Genomic DNA, 22,285 nt, shown 5'->3' on the forward strand with positions numbered 1-22,285 from the left:
CCAGATATCCAGTATGTGACGGCAATCATGTCTGGCAATTTCGGACGCAGGCTATACTCCAACTTTTGGGCAACAACAAGCCCTTTTTTTGGACTGGGACAACAGACCAGTCGTACTCTTTTTTTCTCGGACGCGGCGAATTTGAATAATCATGTTCATGATTTCCTGCTCAAACGACAGTTTCGAAAGATCTCGTCATTACCACCACGGCGAACGACTCAAATCACCAGGCGGTTTGCTTCGGGAGGCTTTTTCGTGCTTGGATTCTCTCCGAATTCGACGGCGGTAGAAACGGGAACAACCTGTGCGATCTCTCCGGAAAAAATAATTTCACATCGAAGCTATCAATTTGATCGAAGGTTTTTTCGCGGACTTTCGCGGACTGCTTCGAAGCGGGAGTTACACACCAAGGATGATGGGCCGAAATCAAAAACACAAAAGGATTCTAAAAGCCCTGAAGGCGGCGAGTCCTACATACCACAAAACAGTGGAAAGGATGTCCAGTCGCATGGCTCAGTGCCCAAGCAGGCCATTAATGAGCAGGCCCGAGGGGTGACGTCGAATCGACATTTGATGGACCGTTTACCTCACATGTCACAGCTGCATCGACCTACAAAGGAGGAACTCCTGGCCGCAGCCACTGGTTTCTGGTCGAGGCTCAAAGTACGTTTCAAGTGGTTCTCAATTCGTAGCGTCCGACCCTTTAATCTCGACGAGATAACGGCCCTTTTCTCGTGGGTTCTGTTGGGTCATGTGCTATGGATTGTCTTAGGGACCACGACCTTTTTTTCTTTGCTGATTCTTGCGATAAACACCGTCATGGCTCAGGGTACGTTCTTATTCCCACTCTATAATTGTGTCCAGCACTTGACTGATGCTCTATAGAAACCCTTGCCGGTTGGGTAGGAAATTACCTTACGAGATCCTCCGGTGTGAAGGTAGTGTTTGAATCTGCAATTGTACCCCGGTGGGGAGACGGTGTCATCACTTTTAAGAACGTTTTCGTCTCCAGAAGACCAGGTCAGGGTACTGGCCATGTTAGTAAAGGTTCCTCGAAGACTGCTGCTGCTGTGGCCGCAGCTGCAGCTCTTAACGAACAACCTAGCTCCGACGTATCGGAACCGCGACCGTCGTCTGATGAGGAAGATACGAACTACACACAGTTCGACTTATCAATCGAGACCGTCAACGTCACGCTGTCGTTCACTAAATGGATCAATGGTAAAGGACTTCTTCGTGATGTCGAAGTGAAGGGGCTACGGGGCGTGGTGGACCGTAGACATGTCTACTGGCCAAATGTCGACTTGGACCCTAAATCCTACCGGCATGAGCACAATCCTGGCGACTTCGAGATCGATTCCTTCAAGATGAACGATGTCCTTGTCTCGGTTTACCAGCCGGACAATTTTAGACCATTCTCCGTTAGCATATTTTCGTGCGATCTCCCACAGCTAAGAAAGCAGTGGCTTTTCTATGATTTCATGTCTGCTAATATGATGTCCGGGTCATTTGACAATTCCCTGTTCACAATTCATCCTCGCCAAACCCACAGTTTTACGGGCGCCCGATTGGGTGGCCAGGATGACCGGGATGACAAGCCAAACCCCTGGAAGAAACATAGCAGGATTCGCATCGACGGGCTGAATATCGACCATCTAAACCGAGGGGTGCAAGGCCCCTTTTCCTGGATCCATGAAGGCACAGTTGATATCGTTGCCGACATCATGTTCCCCGCGGAAAATGATGAAAGCCTGACCAAGGTAATGACCGATCTATACGATCGACTGGAAGCTACCGTAACGTCCAACCGGTATGACGACCCGACCTCGTATAGCGCGGATCAGACTGGCGAAATCGTGACCAGCGATCAGAGACGGTTCTTGATCACCGACCTCCGGCTACACTTGAACAATGTTAAAGCGGTCGTGCCTCTTTTTACACGAGATCTTTCCTACATCAATAATGCCTTGATACGCCCCATGGTCGCGTACATCAATTCACGGCGAACTTTCATTCCCGTCAACTGTCGCCTAGTCAAACGCCTAGGCGATTTCGATGGCAGCTGGACCACCTTCGATAGTGGTTTGATGGATGACCTTTCGGCGGCAGTAAGTTGCGCTTACCTTCCTCTTCAATTCGGTACAAGACTGACCTTGCCAAGGTATACGATGCGTTTGCGCGAGACGTGGTCGATGACCAGGCACGCAAGCGACGGTTCAAGAAAGTTGGTTTCTGGTCTCTTCAGCTAGCGGCCCAGGCTATTTTCATGGGAATGGCTGGCAACATAGCATGAATCTGTACATTTTGTCGCGACACGGAGTCGGTGCTGGCATAACTGACAGCCGTCTCTCTCGTTCTCTTTTTGTCTCATATGGTTGGCTTTCCTTGGGCGTTTTTATCTGGTTGAAATGGCAACATGGGTAGAGGGAGGTGTTTTGTACAGTTAGGGATGATTAGGTGACTCGATGCTAGTGTATGTCCATGATATATCTCATCTCACGAAACCGGGTATAGAAGCATGACCCGTCATTTTCCGGGGCATGAAGACATGAGCATGTAAATTGGAACAGAACTGGGGGCGGTTGGCGCCAGTCGAACTTAGCGCCGGTTCATACTTTGGGACCCGCGTCCCTTTCAATTCTGATTGATTGAATTCTTCGGGCTGCTGCTGCTGTTATTTATTATTATGGAGCTTTGCCAGTGGCTCCTGAACAGACCATGTTCCATCTTATCTTTAGCGACAACGTGATGGTCCTTTCACCATCCACACTCGACTCTCGGACTTTTGCTCATTACCAACTTTTCTCTCGCTCAGCGCCCCTTGGCTTTGGATTTGGCACGCAGACTTCCGACTCGGGGGCTGCGCCCGTCGACTAGAGCTCTCGCCCTCCCCGCAACCCCCGTCTCGTTCTTCCCTTCCCCTCCCCCTTCTTCACACGAACCTCTCAACTTCACCACCCCTCGGAGGTCAGCCTCGCCCCCCTCAAAGAGCGCGCCATCGCTAAGCTGCTCTACTCTCTCGTCATCCCTCCCTCTCCCCCTCCGCTCTATTTCTCACTCCAAGAGCCGAGCCTCTCCCAGCCAAACAAACAGCCCATGCCGTATCCCCGGCAATCCTATCTGGTACTCGCCAAATCTCCTCTACCACATCCAAAGGGCCGTTGCATGGACCTAACCAGCATGATAGAGATATGACCGGACGGACGGACGAGAACAAGGCGCGCCTAGCCTCACGCACTCCGGACTCGACCCTGTCAACGACGTCCTCCCCGATTTCACCCCTGAACTCTCAACGATCGACGCCCGGCGAGCGACCGGGTCAGCGCATAATGCCTCGGACTTCTTCGATCGATTCCGCTATCTCGTCTCTCTCGTCCGCGTCCCAATCCCATAAGTCTTCGTTCGATGTAAGCGCGTTAAGCCAAACAGACATTGGAAACCTAATAACTACTGCCGGTTCGGCCGAGGCGGTGATCAAACACCTTTTGAAAGAGAAGCACCATGCGGCTTCTCAAAATTCTCAGCTTTGGAGACTGGTTGACAAGCAACGCACCCTCATTCTAGGGCTTAATAAAGACCTGGACCGTGCGTTGAAAGATAAGGAACGTTACAAGAAAAAGGTTAAGGACCTGCAGAACTCAGCGCCACCCGTGCCATCGGTGGAAGCACAAACAAAACATGATAGATCCACCAAAGGCAAAGAAGGGCCAGGTATTCAGGCAGGTGCCCGGCAGCCACAGGCATCGAATTACGATGCTCCGACCAGGGGAATTGATTCAGATTCAAAAATTTCCTCCACGGATCTGTACCATACCAAAGCGAAGGAACAACTGCAACCCGACTTCGTTGGATCTCGCAGCTTGGCGGATCGCAACCAAGACCCGTCGACCAATAACTACCCCGGAGAACTCGATCGGCACGGAGAGTCGCAGACAACCCCGTCGCTAGTGTTCGCGCGACAAGAGTTGTCGACAGCGAGTCCAAGTCTGGAAAGTCCCAACACTACTGCCAATGACCCAGTACCCGGCGAACGATCACAGCAGAGGCTCTCTCACCCGGTCCGAAAGGCACCCCCGGCGCCATTGAACCTTGGCCTACCAGAGCACCGTCCGGTGGATCGCATGGATGTTTCCGACTCCGAATCTGAATACGAGGATATATTGGCGGTTGACGAGCAGTCGTTTGAGCGGGGACGAAGGAAAACGAGGGATGACGATGATCGTGAGCGCCAGGCGGCCGTGCAAAATGATCAAAGTACATTCGAATTTCCCGCGGCGAAAGAAAAAGCCCAGGCTACATCAGCATTCGAAACCCTAACAGGTAATTCAGTCGATGCAAGAATGATGGACTCCCACCAATATTCGCCGCAAGCTGCACCACGATCGGAACCGCTTGAGATAGATCCTCATATGGCCCATATGTCACCACCAGGCTCTCATGCGGCCATGATGGCTGCCAAAAGCCCTGGCTTACCAATGAGCCCCAGGCCAGAGGATCGTCCTCTCGGCTCACCGTTACCGAGGATGCCCGGTCCTTTGGCTACCATGCCCACATCATCCGGGGGTACTGTCTCTGGTCTAGCTCTGTCCCCTCGAGCTGCTCAATATAACAACCCTATCACCTCGGCTTCACTTTCTTCTGACTCCGGGAAACGCGCTGTACCATCTATCGATGCCGCAGTTCGAATTGACAGCCCTAGGTCGCCAGCCTTCAAGAATCAAGAGATTCATCAAGGTCTGGTCTCAGAAGACTATCCGAACCTTCTGCTGTCCCCCAATGCTCTTCCTTTGGTTCAGGTAAAAGTGTCATCATCGCGGCTGCGGCCCTCTAGAAACAGCTACAACATGTCCAAACCCTCCGAAGAGGAGCCTGTCTTTACACTGGGCGTTTTCTCACGCTCAGACAATGCGGAACTCTGGCGAGTCGAAAAAGTTATTGCAGCTCTCCCACAGCTCGATCAACAGGTTAAGCAGCTGTCGGCTTTTAGTGCGAAGTTGCCCGACCGCTCCATCTTCAACGGGCATTCCCCCGCCAAGGTGGACACGCGGCGTGCTGCTTTGAACTCTTACTTCGAAGCCCTTCTCGATACGCCCATGGATGAGAATGCAGCGTTGACTTTGTGCCAATTTCTTACCACTGACGCCATTGAACCTCGGGATGACGAAACCAGCCTCTTGAAGGGCAAGCAACAGGCTGGCTCTGAAATGCTGCGTGGTCCGGATGGGAAGCCCAGGAAAGAAGGTTATCTGACCAAACGAGGCAAAAACTTTGGCGGTTGGAAGGCACGGTATTTCGTTCTCCATGGTCCTGAGCTTAAGTATTTTGAATCGCCAGGTGGTCCTCACCTCGGAACTATCAAAATCTATAATGCTCAAATTGGAAAGCAGTCACAGAGCGCAAATGGACAAAACAGCTCCCCTTCGCGAGCGGAGGAAGATGTCGACAATCAGTATCGTCATGCTTTTCTTGTCCTGGAGCCCAAGAAGAAGGACTCTTCTGCGCTCGTCAGGCATGTTTTGTGCGCTGAGAGCGATGAAGAAAGAGACGCTTGGGTCGAAGCGCTCCTGGAATACGTTGAGAGTCAGTCGGAAAGTGAAGGATCCAATCACGGATCTTCAAAGGGACAAACGCCGATTACCAGCAAGCAACCAGTTAGCAACTCTACCATCACACCTAATATATCATCCAACGGAAGCAAGAAAGGGAACAGGGGCATTGATACGGCTGGCGCAGAAAGCCCCGATACGGTTCAGGGGTTTAGCTACGACGACGCTGTTCCCGCCGAGCCTCCAATCTTTGGACCAGCCTCTGAACAGAGTCCTGTATCCCCCCTGCTTGCTCCTGGGGGCTTAGCAGATTCTGGGGATGCAAACCAGGCGGCGAACCCTTCGCCGGACCCCAATCAACTCTCGTCGCGTCTCATCTCCGGCCCCACTAATGGTGCAGTGATCCAGGATGCTGGGGCCTGGGGAAACAAGGCAGCCAATAGTGCCAAAGAGAAAAAACGAAGCATCTGGAGCTTCCGTACCAGATCATCGATTGACCTTGCCTCGCAGCTTCATGCAGTCCACGATCTCCCAACACAGCAGCCTCATGGGCATAGTTTAGGAGATAGAAGGGAGTTCGTGAGGCCGGTATTCGGAATCCCTCTGGCCGAAGCTGTTCAATTTTGTGCACCACAGGGCGTGGCCGTCAATCTACCGGCTGTCGTCTATCGTTGCATAGAGTATCTCAAGGCCAAGGATGCAGCATCGGAGGAAGGAATATTTCGGTTGAGCGGTTCAAATGTTGTTGTTAAGGCTCTCAAAGAGCGGTTCAACACTGAAGGCGATGTTGATTTCTTGGCCGATGATCAGTATTACGACGTCCATGCCGTTGCATCCCTTTTCAAGCAGTACCTGCGGGAGCTCCCTACAACGGTTCTCACCCGCGAGCTTCATTTAGAATTCCTTCGAGTGCTTGGTAGGTCTAGATATGCTACCCTCTTCCTCTCGATCTTTTGTGCTAACTGCTATGATAGAACTTGATGAGAAGCAGAAAAAGCTCGTGGCATTCAACTCGCTCGTTCACAGGCTCCCGAAAGCGAACCTGACCCTGTTACGAGCACTGGTCCAATTTCTGATCAATATCGTGAATAATTCGGATGTCAATAAAATGACAGTCAGGAACGTCGGCATCGTTTTTGCTCCAACGCTCAACATTCCGGCACCTGTCTTTTCAATGTTCCTCACTAACTTCGAAGATATATTCGAAGATCCCCCAAGCTCCGGTTCGACCACAGCGGAATTCAATGCCAGTCACTCTATCTCCCCGGGAGACGTCCGTTCGCCGCGCCGACAGATGTTCCCCGACATTTCAACGCCAGGTTATGGCCAGACAGCCTTCCGTAAAGAAGAATCTCTTGATGATTTCAATACGCATCAAGACACTGGTTTCGTTTCCATTCAGCCGAGATACGAAAACTCTAGCCACAAACAAGTCCTCGCTAATGGAGACGAAATGTATTCCCCGTCTATGTTAACACCGGCAAATGAGTCTTCTCGATCTGCTAAGGCTAAAAGAAGAGAGAGTTCCATGCTCTTTATGGAACTTAACCATCAAAGCAACTCCCCTCCGCCATATTAAATCGAACGAGGTTAGTTTCTGTGTAATTATTTGCCTTCACAATTCGTTCTCAGCTGACGGTGGATGTAGCCTAAGTAGTTAACGGCTCTACGACAGCTCTACGGCCATTTAAGGATGGTATCCGTGCAGAAAGTCATACCGGGAGTCCTCCTTTTCTTCTGCTTCTTCTAGTCCTCCTTCTTATCCTCTTTCTTTCTTCCGCCCACTCTGTTTCGTGGTCCCATTATGGCTGATCAAGGTCGATGATGAATCTAACGCAAATGAAATGACAAACGCTCAAAGTCAGGCCACACTCGTTGGCGAGTGACTAGTGATAGTAATGGTAATTTGCTAAACTCTTTTACGAACCTAATTCTGAACTATGTTTTTGCGCCCCATGTTTGATAATTCTGTCCGCTGTTGTGTTTGATTTGAGTTCATCGATATTCTGCTCCAAGTGATTATTGTCATGGTTTTGTACAGATGCGTGCTGGTTCTCTTTCCTCAGCCCTCCTACGTTGCATTTCATAAATAACCTTGAATGATTGATATACCCATTTCTTCCTATCTTGATGTTGCTTCAAAGCCCGAGTGAAGTCCCGTCTGTTCATATCCTCCATTAATAACGTCACTTTTTTGCAATATATTATCAGCTAGCAGACCCACGAAAAGGCCGATGCCGTTCTTACTGTGAACGTACATGCCTCTGACCCCTCAACTCTCTTGTTAGGCAAGTCATTGGAATATATAGATTTGACATGATGTTTAGATAATGACTATAGATGACTCGAATAGACAACAAGATCGTCTGATAAAGTTCCTTCGGCCTAATCTGGTATGTCACAAAGAACGTTTAGAACCGTTTCGAGTGGTCTCCTCTCCAGAAACCCATTAACTCGCCGTTTTCCCTGACCCACTCTCGAGTGCCATCAACCAAAGCCTTTGCCATTCCTTTGTTCTTGCTCTTCCCTTCCGATGATAGGGCATTATTAGCAAACCCGGCAGTCGAGGCATGCTCCCCCGTAGCATACTCGGAGCCCATGCTAGGCAAAATATTCTCTCCCGCACTGAGGCTGACGAAAAGCGAAAAGGGCACCAGCCACACACAGAGCCCAAAGTACGACGCGACCTCAGTAAAGGTCGGCATGTCATCCACATCCACCTGATATGGATTGCGCCAGTTGGTTCCGGCTCGTGATGAAGGGAGGGGTTTGGAAAAATGGCGAAACCAGAGCCAGTGGTTTAGTCCGACAAGAATGCAGGACAGAATAAAGAGGGGATCCGAGAGTTTGACAATGGGGAACCGTCGTAGGTTGCTTGCGTAGACCAAGTGGGAGCCGATGCTGAGGAGAGACAAAGAGAGTGGGAAACGGTCGACGACAGACAGGAGGATCTGGATGATTATGACGCTGTATATCAACCGAGTCAACAGTCGGCGGGCAAGGACTGTATGTTCCTCTACGAGCTCGGACAAGTAGTAGAGTCCTGAGGCTGGAGAGGGCGTCAGTATCAAAGCTGATGACCATTGTTGCGGGGAAAAAAGTCGCTTCTCAGAACAAGCCTCATGGCTATGGCGCTTACCTATCGCAAGCGTCAGAAAGGAGAACCCTACGATGACCCCCAGGTATCCAACCAAAGGCAGTATCCACATGCTGTCGGAGCAGTATAACAGCCGGGGTTTGCAAAAGTGGGACTTCCTAGAGAAAGGAAGAGAGAAAGGGGAATAAAAAAGCCAAAGAAAATTGACAGAAGATGATGGGGTGAGCGCGTGGGATCCGAAAAGTAAAAGGGTTGCGCCCTCTATCACTTAGAAGTCATGGTAATATGTAGAGATGGCGGAATGGCCAGACTGCAACTGCGGAGGACGGCATTACCTTTATGCCTCAGGCATCAGCGGCGTACCGAATCTTCGGCCGTCCTTCTCTCGTCGTTACGGATAGATGCCAAAATTTTTGCCTCACAATCCAGTAAAAGGTTTGGGGACTTTCCCTCATATTGCTCCCCATCATGTCGCGCCCCGAAGATATTCTGTAAGTTTTGAACTCTCAGTCTTCTGTCTCCATCGCCTTTTAGCTTTTTCTTTTGATTTTCTGTCTTCTCTCTGACCACTCTCCCCACCAAGACCACCGGACCTCTTCTATGATGATAATGAATCACGAAAATACACTACTTCCTCCCGCATTCGTAACATCCAAGCTGATATGACGAATCGGGCGCTGGAACTTCTCGACCTGCGATCCCCGTCTCTCATCCTAGACCTTGGTTGCGGCTCCGGACTTTCTGGTGAGATCCTTTCCCAAGTACCTGCGGAGCACGGGGGGCCGCATACCTGGGTTGGCATGGACATCTCTCCCAGCATGCTGGATGTTGCTCTCCAACGAGGTGTCGAAGGCGATTTGTTTCTGGCCGACATCGGTCAAGGAGTACCGTTCCGACCTGGTTCATTTGACGCAGCCATTAGCATCAGTGCCATCCAGTGGCTTTGCAATGCAGAAACAAGCGACGTCAGTCCCGAGGGTCGTCTACGTCGGTTTTTCGAAGGCCTATATGCCAGTCTCCGGCGCGGAGGCCGTGCTGTCTGTCAATTCTATCCGAAAAATGACGCGCAGCGAAGCATGATCAGTGCCGCGGCTATCAGGGCTGGCTTTGGGGCCGGCATTCTGGAAGATGATCCCGGAACTAAGAACAGTAAATTGTATCTTGTTTTGACAGTTGGCGGAGGCGGCTTGCAGGGCGATATCACAGGTGTCGTGCATGACATGGACGACGTCAATGTTCTGGATGCCAGAAAAAGGGCCACCGAGAACGGCAAGGCGCCATCTTCCAGGAAAGGGGACAGGGCTTGGATTATGCGGAAAAAGGAGCAGATGGCAAAGAAAGGCAAGGTCGTCAAATCGAGTTCCAAATACACTGGCAGGAAACGGCGGCCTGCATTTTGATTCGGTCTTACAATCCGGAATGGCTGGCTTTGCCCACCAAATCCCTCGATATGTTTCTTCACGACTTTTTCGCTGCAAACACTACCTTGCACTGAAACGGAGTAGCCTCTGCGTCAAGGATTCCAAATCTTTAGCGCTACTAGCAACATACAGCGATCCCTGTCTGAGAAGACACTCTAAACCACCTTCATCATGTCGGGGGGGAGTATCTTGTCACCCCGCAGTCTGGAATCTGTTGGTTGTTCCAGTTCGCTTGCCTTCAATTGTGCCTTCAATTTTGTGGACCGGTAGCTCGGTACGTCAAGGGCGCGAAAGATGCTTCTTTTTCTAAGATTACACTGGCTGGAAGTGCCCACGGCGTTCAAGGAGACATACCATCTAAGAGCCCAATCGGTAGCCTGCTTGATTTCTCCCCTTCCCGGGCGGCTTGCCAGGGTGGCGTGGCAACTAAACACAGAACAGCACACAGAGCCGAGCAAAGATTACAAAAGGATAGGGTTATATTTCCCAACAATACTATGTAATTGTACACACATCCGTAACCCCCCTCCCTCATGGTTGTCTATGGCAGTAGCAATTGTGTAACAAGACGCCCCCCCGGTTTTCTAGTGGAAGATGATACAAAGACGGGAATTAAGATAGTCAGCACAAAGCCGCCAAAGCATCGCGCTGCGGTAAACATCCCCTCGTCATCGTCTTGAAAGAATTCAGCGGGACGTAAAGAGCGCAAAAGCCGGTGGTTTACAAAGCGGTCTCCATCTTGTCCAGGACAGCTCTGGTGAACTCGTGCGTAGTCGCCTGTCCACCCATGTCACGAGTCCTCGTTTTGCTAAAGGGGCAGGCAGTACGTATCAGCATAGACACAAAGATGTAGGGATTACGGGGCCACTTACCCTTCGCCGATGACGTCGTACACGGCCTTTGAGATTCTGTTAGCGTGGTCATCCAAGCCGAGATGACGCAGGAGCATGGATCCAGAGAGAATCATAGCGCTTGGGTTGGCCTGATCCTTTCCTTTGATGTCAAGGCCGACGTGACGGCAGCCAGGTTCAAACACGGCAACGTCTCGGCCCATGTTGCAACCGGGAACCAGGCCCGGTCCGCCAACGAGAGCGGCACCAACGTTAGAGAGAATGCCTCCGTAAAGGTTAGGCATGACCATGACGTCGAATTGCTGGGGCCGCGAGACAGCCTGCATGGATGCGTTATCAACGATCATGTCGTTGACCTCCAGGGTAGGGTAGTTTTCGGCGACTTTGTGGAAGGTGCTGCGGAACAAGCCATCGGCGAGCTTCATGATATTGGCCTTGTGGATACAAGTGACCTTCTTTCGGTTGTTCGCAAGAGCGAAGCCGAAAGCAAACTTGGCGATGCGCTCGGACTTAGCACGAGTGATGATCTTCAGGGATTCGACAACTCCCTGCACCGATTGGTGCTCGAGACCCGAGTATTCACCCTCAGTGTTCTCACGGATGATGCAAAGATCCACATTCTCGTGGCGTGTTTGGTAGCCGGGAATGTTTTTGATAAGAACGATCGAGGCGAAGATGTCGAGTTCCTGGCGAAGGGCAACGTTGAACGACTGGTGACCCGAGCGCTCGACCGGAGTGAAGAGGATTCCCTTGAGACCCAGCTTGTTGCGGCGGAGAGACGCAATGGATTCCTTGAAGAGCTCTTCCGAATGCTTGTTGCCCGTATCCACACCGCTAACATCAACCTGCTCCCACTCAATGGGCACATTGTCGGCCTTGAAGATGGTCTTGACCGACTCGGCGACCTCGGCGCCAATTCCGTCACCTGCGTACGGTCAGCGACACAACTAGCAAACCTTGCAGCTGGGATAGAAGGTTCGCACATACCGGGAATTAGGGTGACGGTGTATTTACCACCATACTTGGTAGGCTTGAAGATATCCGACTGGACACTAGCAAAAGCTGGAGATTCGCAAGGCGAGAGAAGTCAGAATCCTTTGTGATCACGGTAGGTAGAACGCTGGGTAGAAACGCACATCGCACCGGAATGGAAGAGCGAGCAAGCGAGGTCGACACGGCCGCACGGCGGACAAAAGACTAATTTTTGAATGCCGGGTTAATTCTTCATCCGAGATCAAACCAGAGCAGAAAAATAAAAGGAACGCAAAGCGAAAGAGGACGGGAAGTTAAAAAAACCCGGGGTGAGGGGGGAGGGGGGGAAAAATTGTTTGCGCGTCGGGATTGACCTCGTGGCGGTAATATCGGACGGAGGGATGGAGGTGTAGTGCATGATCCAAAGACAAAGGAATAGAAAACTTGGACGGGAGGGAGGAATGCAGAAGGATGGAATTGCCAGATTGACTTACCTGCGCCGACTGCGCGGTCCTCAAAGAAAACATTTTCGGCGGGTGAGGGAGAGGAGATGGGTATACAGGTATCCTTTTGAGGAAGAGAGGGCCGAGGGAAAAAGAGAAGGGAGTGGGCAGAGAAGAAAGAAACGAGGATGGGAAGAAACGGGGGTGGAGCGTCGAGAGAGAGAGCGATGCACGAGACACCGGAAAAGGCGGCGGATCCTCTCGGCATCCATCGCCTCACTGATCCCGACCCCGATCTTATCTTGGATTTGATCATCAATCGTCGGTCCCCTACCACGTTACTACGGTTGGGACTCGAGTATGAAAATGATCTGGACGACCGAGTTCATCGCAACCCAGTCATTATTGAGAAGCCTCCGTCTCTCCCATCTTGTTAATCCGTTGATCCGATCGCTCCGAGGCCTTGGCCAGCCGCCCTTGACCTATCTGGTACATTAATCAATGGCTTTTATTCACCCGCCTCTATTGATGATCCTTTGGGATCTCGGCTTTCTTTCAAGTCTTCATGCTCTTGATGACTTGGTGACGGTCCTTATTCACCTACACCTTGGACGAGTGGCATGAACCAACTATCTAAGATAGAGGTCGCCTTCTTCTTTGTCCATGAAGCGTCTATTGAAGGTAGGAGATGTGCGCCGCTCCACCCTTGTCTGCTCTGCTGCTTATTATACATCAGATCGATCCGGGCTTTATTGCAGTCTATTGAGAATGGATTTCCTTCACGATTTCTCAATCACTCTCTTATTCACGGCGGGTGGCGCCCATTCTCCCCTGGCTATCCAACTATCCCTAATATGCGCATGAATAAGGCCTGCATTATCGACGAGATGCAATATGGAGTTATGGCTCTCCAGTGGCAGCGTCCGACTTATATAAAATCGGCGATGGTACTCAACTACATCCTGCTGCAGCTAATCCAAGCGACTCAGTGTTTTAAGACAAGAACGCATACTCTCTACCAAACATCCCTTCATTTGCCTTGATTTTATTTCTATATTCACCTAGCCTTTTGCAAAGATGAAGCTTATCACCTTCGTTTTGGCCACCCTTGCCGCAACAACTGTGCAGGCTGGGACCTTGCAGAAATGGTGCCACCTTCCCGGCCAACCCTGCGCTATGCTCAAGCGAGCTGCCGATGCCACCGGAGAAGTTAGACGTTCAGCCGATGCCCTCGCCGAGGCTATGGCAGATGCCTCTCCGGAAGCCATCAGGGTCAAGCGAGCGGCCGATGCCGTCAACGAATTCAAACGCTCCGCGGACGCTCTGGCGGAGGCCATGGCGGCCATTGATGAGGACTAGAAAGGTATGCATCTTACATTATCATACGTCAAGTGGGAATCTACTATCTGACACAGTTTTAGTCACGACATCCAGCCAGGATGGGTATCATTCTGACGCATTCCCAGACAGAATGAGCCGAGAGGGTCGTTGAGACACGTGCACTATGACAGGGCCGCTCTTTGAAGCAGATTTTTCAAGAGCTTGCTTCCTCCGGTCGTTGCAGACATTTCTTTTTTATCTTAGCTTCCATTCTTTCGTTTTTTTTTTTTAGGTGGGTCGATGGAAGCTTTGGGTGGGTCACTGAAAGAAAAGAAACAAAAAGAGAGGGTGCGTTATCGAGGACTGCAGCCAGTTTCCTCCGTTGTTTGGTACAGAGTTAAGGATCGGGACGATCACTCAATGTGTATAGCTGTGAAGCACAATATTGACATTCTTTATCCATACGCATACTCACCCTTCACAGCAGCCTATGTTCCTTGACTGGTACAAGGTTGCCAATTTAGGTATGCAAAACTCAATCTCAGTTTTTATGCGGAAACTAGGATTCCCTATAAGTAGGTCATATGGTACCTCACTAGTACTTTGATTATAGCCAGCTCCTTGTATATGATAAGGATCTGGATCCACCTCAGTATGTGCTAACAAATAATTCCCGGCTCCGCTATCATCTCACATGGTTTGAATCGGACAAACGTGGCCCCAGAGCCATTTGGTTTGTTAGCAGGAAGCTTCGGCTAATCCAGAGTATTCTCAATGCTGAGAGAATGTCAACGTGTATGGGTAGGGGCTCCTTTCGATCTGAGTCACGACCTGGCCAAATGCTCATATCAGTAGAGTCAAGGCACGTATGGCCGGCCTACTTGTCGCTCAAACCACACTTGGTCCCCGTATACCATAGACAGGGTCATTTGCGATCTTGTATGGTGCTCCAGTGGTAGGCTCAACCGTCAAAGACATGGTTGCATGCGCAGAGAGCTCATGATCTTTGTTGACAAGATCTTCATAGCCAGAAACCATATAGGGCTCGGCATAATGATGGGCATCATCATTGTTTTCGTCCTGCGGCTGATCACACATCTCATCATCATAGAGGTCAGGTGGCTGCGGTGTATGGTTAGGCGAAGTCCTCGCAAAAGGAGTTCCCAGGCCTTGAGTATGGCCTCCCTCCATGGCTTCAGCAATGCTCAGTGTGGAATTTTCGGGACATATCTGCCACATTTGAAGCAACCGGGAGCGTTGCTCTGGGAGAGCATATTCGAAAAGCCGGCGTTGCATTGGTGAAAGAGATGAAGGATTAACATTATTACTCATCAGTATCCCGTCCAAGCTGGTGGCTTTAGTGGGCATTAAGTGCTCCTTTGGGACTTCGTCAAGTGTCTCCCGTCGGACTACATGTGAAGAGTGATGATAGTGCTGTGTAATGCTGTAGAGGATCGGTGATGGGCCCTGCGAAGATGTCCCGGATGGCGTTGGGGCTGCCATATTCATCTGCCTGGCAAAGCGTGCCACAAGATCTTCTTGCTCGACCGGATCATGCTCAGATCGTGGAAAATTATACTAGATATCCGTTTTTGGTAAGTTATCTAGTAGGCAGCGGCTAGGTGGGAGAGGGACAACTACCTGATTGCAGCATGAATAACCGATCTGTTCGGCAGGCTGCCTTTGGTCCATGGGCGACTGTTCCCATGCTTGGTACCCTGACAATGTGTACATGGACATGTTTGAGAGACGGAATTTAAGAAAAGTCAGAGCAAGCCAGGCACGTCAGCAGGGAATCGCAAGAGAGCACCAGACACACGATTGAGATTGGTGATCAGTCTGGCTTGAAACATATGGCGACCTGAGGGCAAGTTATTCGAGCCGGGACAGTGGGCGTAATGATAGTTCCATTAAAATAATCCATGGCGCTGGGATGAAGGGCAGCGAGTATTTAATAGGAAAGGGACAAGGAGGGGCTGTAGATGCCCGAAGGTGCAATGATCGTTTCGGGCAGACAGTCATTAGGACAAGTTTAACTGGAGAGCTAGGGTACTCCGCATTTGACCCCAGTTACAGAAGGGTCAGGGCCACAGAAGCGCCGCTTGGGAGAGATCTTTGGGAGATCTCGTGTTCTCTATAAGGCCGCATGGCATCTTCAGTAGCTCTGGATGGTCCGCCGAAATGCGTACACCGATGAGTTAATCCGGGTCAAGAAGTCCTCGGACCGGTCAGGTGACCCTAGTAGGCAGAAGCCCCGTGACGCGAGCTCAGCTGCCAACCGGCTCCTTACGTATCTTAGGTGGTAGTTCCAGTTCCTACCCACCCGTAATTGTATCTTATCTGCGGGAGCTTCCTGCTTGTTACATGACCACACTCCTTCTTCCTAATCCCCAACCTTCCTTCAAATTGTTCATCAGTGCCTCACACGCAGCTCACACAAATACTATTTCAAATTGATTGTTACCCATCATGGTCTGATTCCGCCCCTCAACCCAAGCTCTCTTGGCCTGATATGGGACTAACGCTCGAACAATCCAGACGTCCATCGGCACTGGCTACGATCTTTCGAATTCGGTCTTCTCTCCCGATGGTCGCAACTTCCAGGTATCTAGTTCACCACTACGAACGCGGTACAATCACTCATTAACACTATTCCCCAGGTCGAATATGCCGTCAAGGCGGTTGAAAATGGGGGAACTGCCATTGGTATCCGGTGCAAGGATGGCGTTGTGCTGGCGGTAGAAAAGATCATCACCAGCAAGCTTTTAAAGCCGGGTGCAAACAAAAGAATCGCAACGGTGGACCGCCATGTTGGTGTCGTAAGTATACCTTGATAAGCAAATTGAGCTTGAGATCCAGGCGAACTTTGCGTCATTAACGTAATTGTTTGTGCTAACATGTATGGATTCTTTTATTTCTAGGTATCGGCAGGTCTTGTCCCCGACGGCCGACACTTCGTTTCTCGGGCTCGGGATGAAGCTTCCTCGTGGAGAAACGTGTACAAGGGGCCCATCCCAGTCTCCGCGTTATCAAACCGCCTTGGCAGCTACGTCCAGGCGTATACTCTTTATTCCAGCGTACGACCCTTTGGTGTAACCGCCATTATCGGTGGCTGGGACTCAGAGGCCGAGCTTGCTGTTGACGGTCAGGTTGGAAACGGGCCGAATTCAGGGTCTGGCGGCCGAGTGGAAGGAGCTAAAGCTGGTGGACCGGGTCTTTACATGGTTGAACCAAGTGGTCTCTATTGGGTAAGTTTGTCATGATTCATCGGCTCGGAATAATTGCTGACTTTGTTGAAGGGCTACTACGGCGCTGCCACCGGGAAGGGAAGACAAGCTGCCAAAGCTGAGCTTGAAAAATTAGATCTGGCTTCTGGGGGTCTGAGCTTAGCTGAGGGAGTGAAAGAGGCTGCTCGTATCATCTACGTTGCCCACGAAGACAGCAAGGACAAAGAATTTGAGCTTGAGATGTCCTGGATTAGTTCGCTGGATGGGCCCACCAAGGGCAGGCACGAAGAGGTACCGAAAGAACTGCTCGAAGAAGCCGAAACGGCAGCCAAAAAGGCCCTTGAGCAAGAGGATGATGAGGGTGATGAGACGACGAAAGGCGAGAGCGAGCGAATGGAGGAATAGATCGTGACAAACTGGACACGGGCATAAACGGATACCTTTCCCATATTCTACGTTTCTTTCCTAGCACCCCTACCCTTTACAATTCCGTTGCCGAGGAACAAATAAGCATTTCGATTTCAGAAAAGAAGATGGCGTCCGCCAATAGTACAGAAGCCATAAGTCACACATCCTCGCTACAAATGGTGACCAAACTCATGTCTCCCCGGCTCATCATTGTAGTTCTGCCCTGCGTAGTCTGGGGTGGGAGAACCGAATTCGTCACTAAACGATCCTACCTTCTGCCCAATCTCTCCTTTTAGCCCCGAGTTCAACGGCGGCATTGCCCCAGTCCTCTCCATGATTGTGCATGCCCTTCTTGCCGAGACCAGCCCTTTCCAGGCCCTGCTCTTCGTTGAGCACGGTAAGAACGCCAAAGATGACGGGCACCCCGGTTTCTAATTGAACACGCATCAACCCGTGGGACACCGCGTCTGCAATGTACTCGAAATGCATCGTCTCGCCTTTGATTAGGACACCTATGGTGATGATGGCATCGAAGGGACGGGTCGCAACGGGGGCAGGCGACTGGGGGGGTGCCTTGTTGAGATCCGTGGTGGAGGAGGACAAGAGATCCGTGGCACTGATTCCTCCAGCAGAAGAGGAGCCCTTGGCAGCCTGAAGCTGGGAAGCAGCGTAGAGGCTATATACAGGAATTGAAAATTAACTGTCAAGCAGTGCGGTGAATCGAATGCGGGGTAGGGGTTGGTCCTTACCGCTGGGCTGCGAAAGGTAGTTCGTAGCTGCCGGGAACGGTGAGGGTCGTGATGTTATCATCCGTCACGCCAGCAGCGAGCAGGCTTTTCTTAGCCCCTTCAAGCAGAGGACCAATGATGCCCATGTTCCATCGGGCATGGACGATCGCAATCCTCAGGCCAGAACCTACAAGAAGGTGAGGGGTAAGTGAGCGAGCGGTACGCCAAAAATATGATGAGGAGCTTCTTACCATCATAGGTTTGGGCAGCTCCGGGTCCTTTCAATGATGCCATATTAGTAGAAAGGCATAAACAGTGAGACGAATATAAACTGCTTCAGTTGGTATACTGGATGCGCTTTTGAGGTGTCAAAGTCTACGGTGGAAAATGTACGGGACGGGAGGCAAAGCCGCCAGCTCTTGATTACATATTCTAGGCTCCGGTCCGCGCGTGCTGAAAGGTGTTGGACGACTCCGTTGAATACCAAGGTACTGTTCCCCCCCCCCCCCCCCCCCCCCTGCGCAACTACGAACTCTACAAAATAGCATGTACGTTATCTAGTAAACAACGTACGGAAAGGCAACCCAACCTGATTCGAACATTTATTCCCTTAGGCTTGTGGAAAGGCATCCGGAGGCCCGTAACAATTGCATTCTTCTGGTCCTATAGAAAACAAACGAAACCCATGTAAGAATCAAACATATGACCAAGGCCCTACCCCTACAAGTTCACGAGCCCATCTGTTGAAACAGGAATTTTGGATGCGACCTGTTTACTCGACGGTGACAGACTTCGCGAGGTTTCGAGGGAAGTCAACGTTAAGTCCCTCCAGAACCGCCAGCCAGTACGAAACCAACTGGAGCGGGATTACATTGAGCAGACCCTGAAGACAGTCCACAGTCTTGGGCACTTCAATCTTATCCGTCTGGGCGGTCGAAAACTCGGGGTCGTCGTGGTTACAGATCACGATTGGGCGTCCGCCACGAGCAATGACTGCTGGCAAGTTAGTGCTACTCGAGGTCTGGCAGGCATGTTTAATGGTTCGACTGACCTTGCTGATAGGCATTCAAGGACTTGGTGAAGATGTTGTCCCTTGTGAGGATCATGATGATAGGCAGGTTTTCATCGACAAGAGCGAGAACACCGTGCTTCAGCTCACCCGACATAACAGCCTCGCAGTGAAGGTAAGAAATCTCCTTGATCTTCAGAGCACCTAGAGGTTTTGTCAGTATGACCTATACTGCGTGTACAAAATCATCCGGCAACGTACCTTCGAGGGCAGTAGGGAATTGACTTCCCCTGCCAAGCAGAAGTAGACTCTTCTGGTTCTTGAAGAAGTTTGCACACATCTGTTTGATCGGTTCGTTCAACTTCAAGATCTCCTTGAATTGCTCGGAGACCATTGCAAGGCCCTCCATGATCTCCTCCCGTCTCTTCTGTTTGGACGCCCGGTCCTCGCTCAGGGAGAGCGCAAACATGACCATAGCGACGAACTGGGAGGTGTAAGCCTTCGTGGAGGCAACACCAATCTCAGGGCCAGCGTTAATATGCACACCGCAGTGGGTCAAAAGGGAGATGGCGGATCCGACGACATTGACAATGCCAACTGTCAATGCACCACGCTCAAGGCAGTATCGAAGAGCCATGAGCGAATCAGCCGTTTCTCCCGACTGGGAAACAAACACGCAGGTGTCATCACGGAAGACAGGGGCTTGTCTGTCCAAGAAGTCGGAAGCAAGTTCCACCGAGATAGGGATTTCGGTGAGTTCCTCGAAAACTCCGCGCACAGCCATGCAAGAGTGATAGCTGGTTCCGCAGGCAACGAAAATGATTCTTCTGCAACGACGAATAGTCGAGATGTACTGTCGCAGACCACCAAGCGTGACTTGCTTGTTGGCAGCGTCAAGCCGACCTCTCATAGTGTTCACAACGGACTCCGGTTGTTCGAAGATTTCCTTCTGCATGAAATGGTCGAACTTACCCTTCATGATCTCCTGGAGTTCAAGCTCAATGGTCTGGATGGCGCGAACGTTAGAGGTGCCATCATCCTTTGTCAGTCGATGGATATTGAGCTGTCCCTCATGGATATGGGCGATGTCATCATCTTCGAGGTAGAGCACCTTTTTCGTGTGCTCAACAATCGCAGATGGGTCAGATGACAGGAAAAACTCTGCGGGCTGGGGAACACCATCGTCAGACAAGAAGGCACGAGACTGCGACCGATGCAGCAGCGATTTGTCCGGAGGAGCAAGAAGCCCGGTAGCCGATTTCTTGAGGGCAACATTCTGAGAAGCCTGCTCCGCCGGGAGCGGGCCGTCCTCCGAATATTCAACGTCAACGAAGTCCACCTTCATCTTCTTCGATGTCCTCACTCCAATCACCAGGGGAGAACCTTTGCGAGCGGCAATGACTTCATGGGGATAGTGAACTGATTTGATCAAGAGACCAAAAGCACCCTCAAGTTCTTTGACAACGGCCTTAGCCAGCACCGTAAACTCGATGTCTGGCTGCTGGTCAAACAGGTATTTTGTGAGCTTAGCGATGCATTCTGTGTCGGTCTCGGTCTCGAAGCGGAATCCCTTGCTCTCAAGCAGAGCCTTCAGCTCCTTGTAGTTGGTAATAATTCCGTTGTGAACGATGGAAAACTCCCAGTTTAGATCGGACCTACAGAAGATGGCAAATTATATCAGCCTATGGTTTTGTAGCCATGGTTAAATCGAGGCAGGCAGCATATGCATTTGAAGCTGGCACCCTTACTTACCTGTGGGGATGGCAGTTTTGACGGGAAGGCGTTCCGTGAGTGGCCCAGCGAGTGTGGGAGATACCAGCATGAGACTCAAAGGTCTTTGTCAGATCAGGCTTACACTCCTCGATGAGCTCCTTCAATTTCGCGACCTTGCCAACTTCCTTGAAAGCACAAACTTCGTTCTTCTTGTTGCCATCGACGGCAAGGCCTGCAGAGTCATAACCGCGGTATTCGAGTCTCGAAAGTCCTGTTCCCTGGTCAGAATTCCCACTTCAAAGACACCAGCAAGTCGTGGAGGGCCACAGTCCCTGATAATAGAAACAGGGGAATAAGGGCGCCTACCATTGAGCAAAGTATCGATGATATATTTGCGGTCTCTTTCAACCAGGTAGTTGATATAGCCGAAGATGCCACTGTCAATGGTGATGAGTCCCCGAGGCCAATTTCGCGAAAGTATTCAGAACATACCACATTTTGATTCAATGAAAGGCAGAGAGTGTGATGAAAGGACGAGATGGATGGAGTTTGGCGTTTCTGGTACAACCAGTATGAGGTATATGTGCTCGGTTTTAAATGCCAAGTGAACCCTGAAGCATCAACAGCGTTGTCAACAGGTATCCCACCGTGTGAGGTGCAAGGGTAAGGGAGCAAGAACATACCAGTATTGAGTGGGGAGGGGAATTAACGAGGATGCAAGATGGTTGGGAGGAGAGAGGAGAACAAAGAGGGGGGGGAGGAGAGGAATGTTGAGCAGGATCGACAATCAGTTGGAAGGAGGGAGGGAAGAGGGGGAGCTGCTATGTTTTATGTTGTGAAATCGGCCCACAACAGCACACAGACCTTTTAAGGTAGGAAGCTGCTATGGGCTGCAAGCCCCCCAGTACCGAAGGTATTATTATTAGTGCCAGGAGGCAATGATTCATTATTCAATCAGGCAAAGAGCCAATAATGCGCCCCTTCTGCGCCTCACACAGTCTATCAGCATGTCTCACTCGTGATTCGGGTCAAGACCCATACGTCCATGGCTTGGAACAAGTAGCAGGCACCTTTCTAACCCTTAATGGCCAATAGACCCCCACTTAGGAGGTCAAAAATATCCCACCACTGGACAAAGTATTACTATTATTGTCACCATTAGTCAACTAATTCCGTCTCCCCTTTTCTTTCTTTCCTTCATTTTATTTCAGTTTTCTCTATTTGCCCCTCCGCCTCCGTACAGGAGTACACTGGAGATACTAGATCCACGCCTATTAACTAGTGCTAAGAGTCTTAAAACCCCTGTAGGGAAGTACCGTGCCTATTCCTAGATAGTAGATACCCATAGAACGAGAGTCGATTGACATTCAACGACTCGGTTCTCATGGGGCGCGACAAGGGTGAAACGACCGTATTTGTTTATATCCATGGATGCGGAGTACCTTACGGGGTACCGTACGTACCTAGGTAGGTACCGGTGAACTGTACCATCTAGGGAGGTAGCCTGGAGGTACCTTAAGGTATCTGTGTATAACACCGTACATTCATGG

General features: G+C 50.7%; 9 protein-coding genes across 9 annotated transcripts; 5 read left to right on the forward strand and 4 right to left on the reverse strand.

The window, feature by feature from the left end:
- Positions 1-819: 819 nt before the first annotated feature.
- Positions 820-2,293, forward strand: MDM31 (mitochondrial distribution and morphology protein; the record flags this gene model as incomplete). The annotated part of the gene is made up of 3 exons (XM_046082336.1): positions 820-829; positions 886-2,108; positions 2,162-2,293. 3 exons carry the CDS (start codon positions 820-822, stop codon positions 2,291-2,293), a joined length of 1,365 nt encoding a protein of 454 aa, XP_045938293.1.
- Positions 2,294-3,191: 898 nt separating this feature from the next.
- BEM3 (GTPase-activating protein BEM3) lies at positions 3,192-7,125 on the forward strand (the record flags this gene model as incomplete). Its single annotated transcript, XM_046082337.1, has 2 exons — positions 3,192-6,462; positions 6,521-7,125. 2 exons carry the CDS (start codon positions 3,192-3,194, stop codon positions 7,123-7,125), a joined length of 3,876 nt encoding a protein of 1,291 aa, XP_045938294.1.
- Positions 7,126-7,957: 832 nt separating this feature from the next.
- On the reverse strand, positions 7,958-8,755 carry SVP26 (uncharacterized protein; the record flags this gene model as incomplete). The annotated part of the gene is made up of 2 exons (XM_046082338.1): positions 7,958-8,595; positions 8,686-8,755. The coding sequence occupies 2 exons, from the start codon at positions 8,753-8,755 to the stop codon at positions 7,958-7,960; spliced, it is 708 nt and encodes a 235-aa protein (XP_045938295.1).
- A 550-nt stretch (positions 8,756-9,305) lies between these two features.
- BUD23 (18S rRNA methyltransferase BUD23) lies at positions 9,306-10,043 on the forward strand (the record flags this gene model as incomplete). Its single annotated transcript, XM_046082339.1, has 1 exon — positions 9,306-10,043. One exon carries the CDS (start codon positions 9,306-9,308, stop codon positions 10,041-10,043), a length of 738 nt encoding a protein of 245 aa, XP_045938296.1.
- Positions 10,044-10,784: 741 nt separating this feature from the next.
- IDH1 (isocitrate dehydrogenase (NAD(+)) IDH1) lies at positions 10,785-12,414 on the reverse strand (the record flags this gene model as incomplete). Its single annotated transcript, XM_046082340.1, has 5 exons — positions 10,785-10,872; positions 10,937-11,840; positions 11,903-11,977; positions 12,052-12,112; positions 12,382-12,414. The coding sequence occupies 5 exons, from the start codon at positions 12,412-12,414 to the stop codon at positions 10,785-10,787; spliced, it is 1,161 nt and encodes a 386-aa protein (XP_045938297.1).
- Positions 12,415-13,407: 993 nt separating this feature from the next.
- LDX57_000696 (mating alpha-pheromone PpgA) lies at positions 13,408-13,689 on the forward strand (the record flags this gene model as incomplete). The annotated part of the gene is made up of 1 exon (XM_046082341.1): positions 13,408-13,689. The coding sequence occupies one exon, from the start codon at positions 13,408-13,410 to the stop codon at positions 13,687-13,689; it is 282 nt and encodes a 93-aa protein (XP_045938298.1).
- Positions 13,690-16,119: 2,430 nt separating this feature from the next.
- On the forward strand, positions 16,120-17,282 carry PRE10 (proteasome core particle subunit alpha 7; the record flags this gene model as incomplete). The annotated part of the gene is made up of 5 exons (XM_046082342.1): positions 16,120-16,122; positions 16,189-16,254; positions 16,311-16,469; positions 16,572-16,898; positions 16,950-17,282. 5 exons carry the CDS (start codon positions 16,120-16,122, stop codon positions 17,280-17,282), a joined length of 888 nt encoding a protein of 295 aa, XP_045938299.1.
- A 107-nt stretch (positions 17,283-17,389) lies between these two features.
- Positions 17,390-18,394, reverse strand: RIB4 (lumazine synthase RIB4). Its single transcript, XM_046082343.1, has 3 exons — positions 18,265-18,394; positions 18,035-18,200; positions 17,390-17,961 (listed from the first exon to the last, which is right to left on the reverse strand). The coding sequence occupies exons 1-3, from the start codon at positions 18,305-18,307 to the stop codon at positions 17,544-17,546; spliced, it is 627 nt and encodes a 208-aa protein (XP_045938300.1). The 5' UTR covers positions 18,308-18,394; the 3' UTR covers positions 17,390-17,543.
- A 391-nt stretch (positions 18,395-18,785) lies between these two features.
- gfa1 (glutamine--fructose-6-phosphate transaminase (isomerizing) GFA1) lies at positions 18,786-21,232 on the reverse strand (the record flags this gene model as incomplete). Its single annotated transcript, XM_046082344.1, has 6 exons — positions 18,786-19,006; positions 19,065-19,226; positions 19,284-20,677; positions 20,775-21,006; positions 21,102-21,172; positions 21,228-21,232. 6 exons carry the CDS (start codon positions 21,230-21,232, stop codon positions 18,786-18,788), a joined length of 2,085 nt encoding a protein of 694 aa, XP_045938301.1.
- Positions 21,233-22,285: the final 1,053 nt, after the last annotated feature.

This window comes from Aspergillus melleus, assembly GCF_016097325.1.
Source record: "Aspergillus melleus strain CBS 546.65 chromosome Unknown contig1, whole genome shotgun sequence".
In the NCBI taxonomy this organism is placed as follows: Eukaryota; Fungi; Ascomycota; class Eurotiomycetes; order Eurotiales; family Aspergillaceae; genus Aspergillus; species Aspergillus melleus.

What these genes read in the sequence shown, in the direction of transcription:
- RIB4 (XM_046082343.1), bottom strand. Translation starts at nt 18,307, where the DNA reads ATGGCATCATTGAAAGGACCCGGAGCTGCCCAAACCTATGATG. An exon ending in AGCTGCCCAAACCTATGATG is followed by an intron (nt 18,201 to 18,264) that starts GTAAGAAGCTCC and finishes ACCTTCTTGTAG; the next exon opens with GTTCTGGCCTGAGGATTGCG. An exon ending in CTACCTTTCGCAGCCCAGCG is followed by an intron (nt 17,962 to 18,034) that starts GTAAGGACCAAC and finishes TCCTGTATATAG; the next exon opens with CCTCTACGCTGCTTCCCAGC.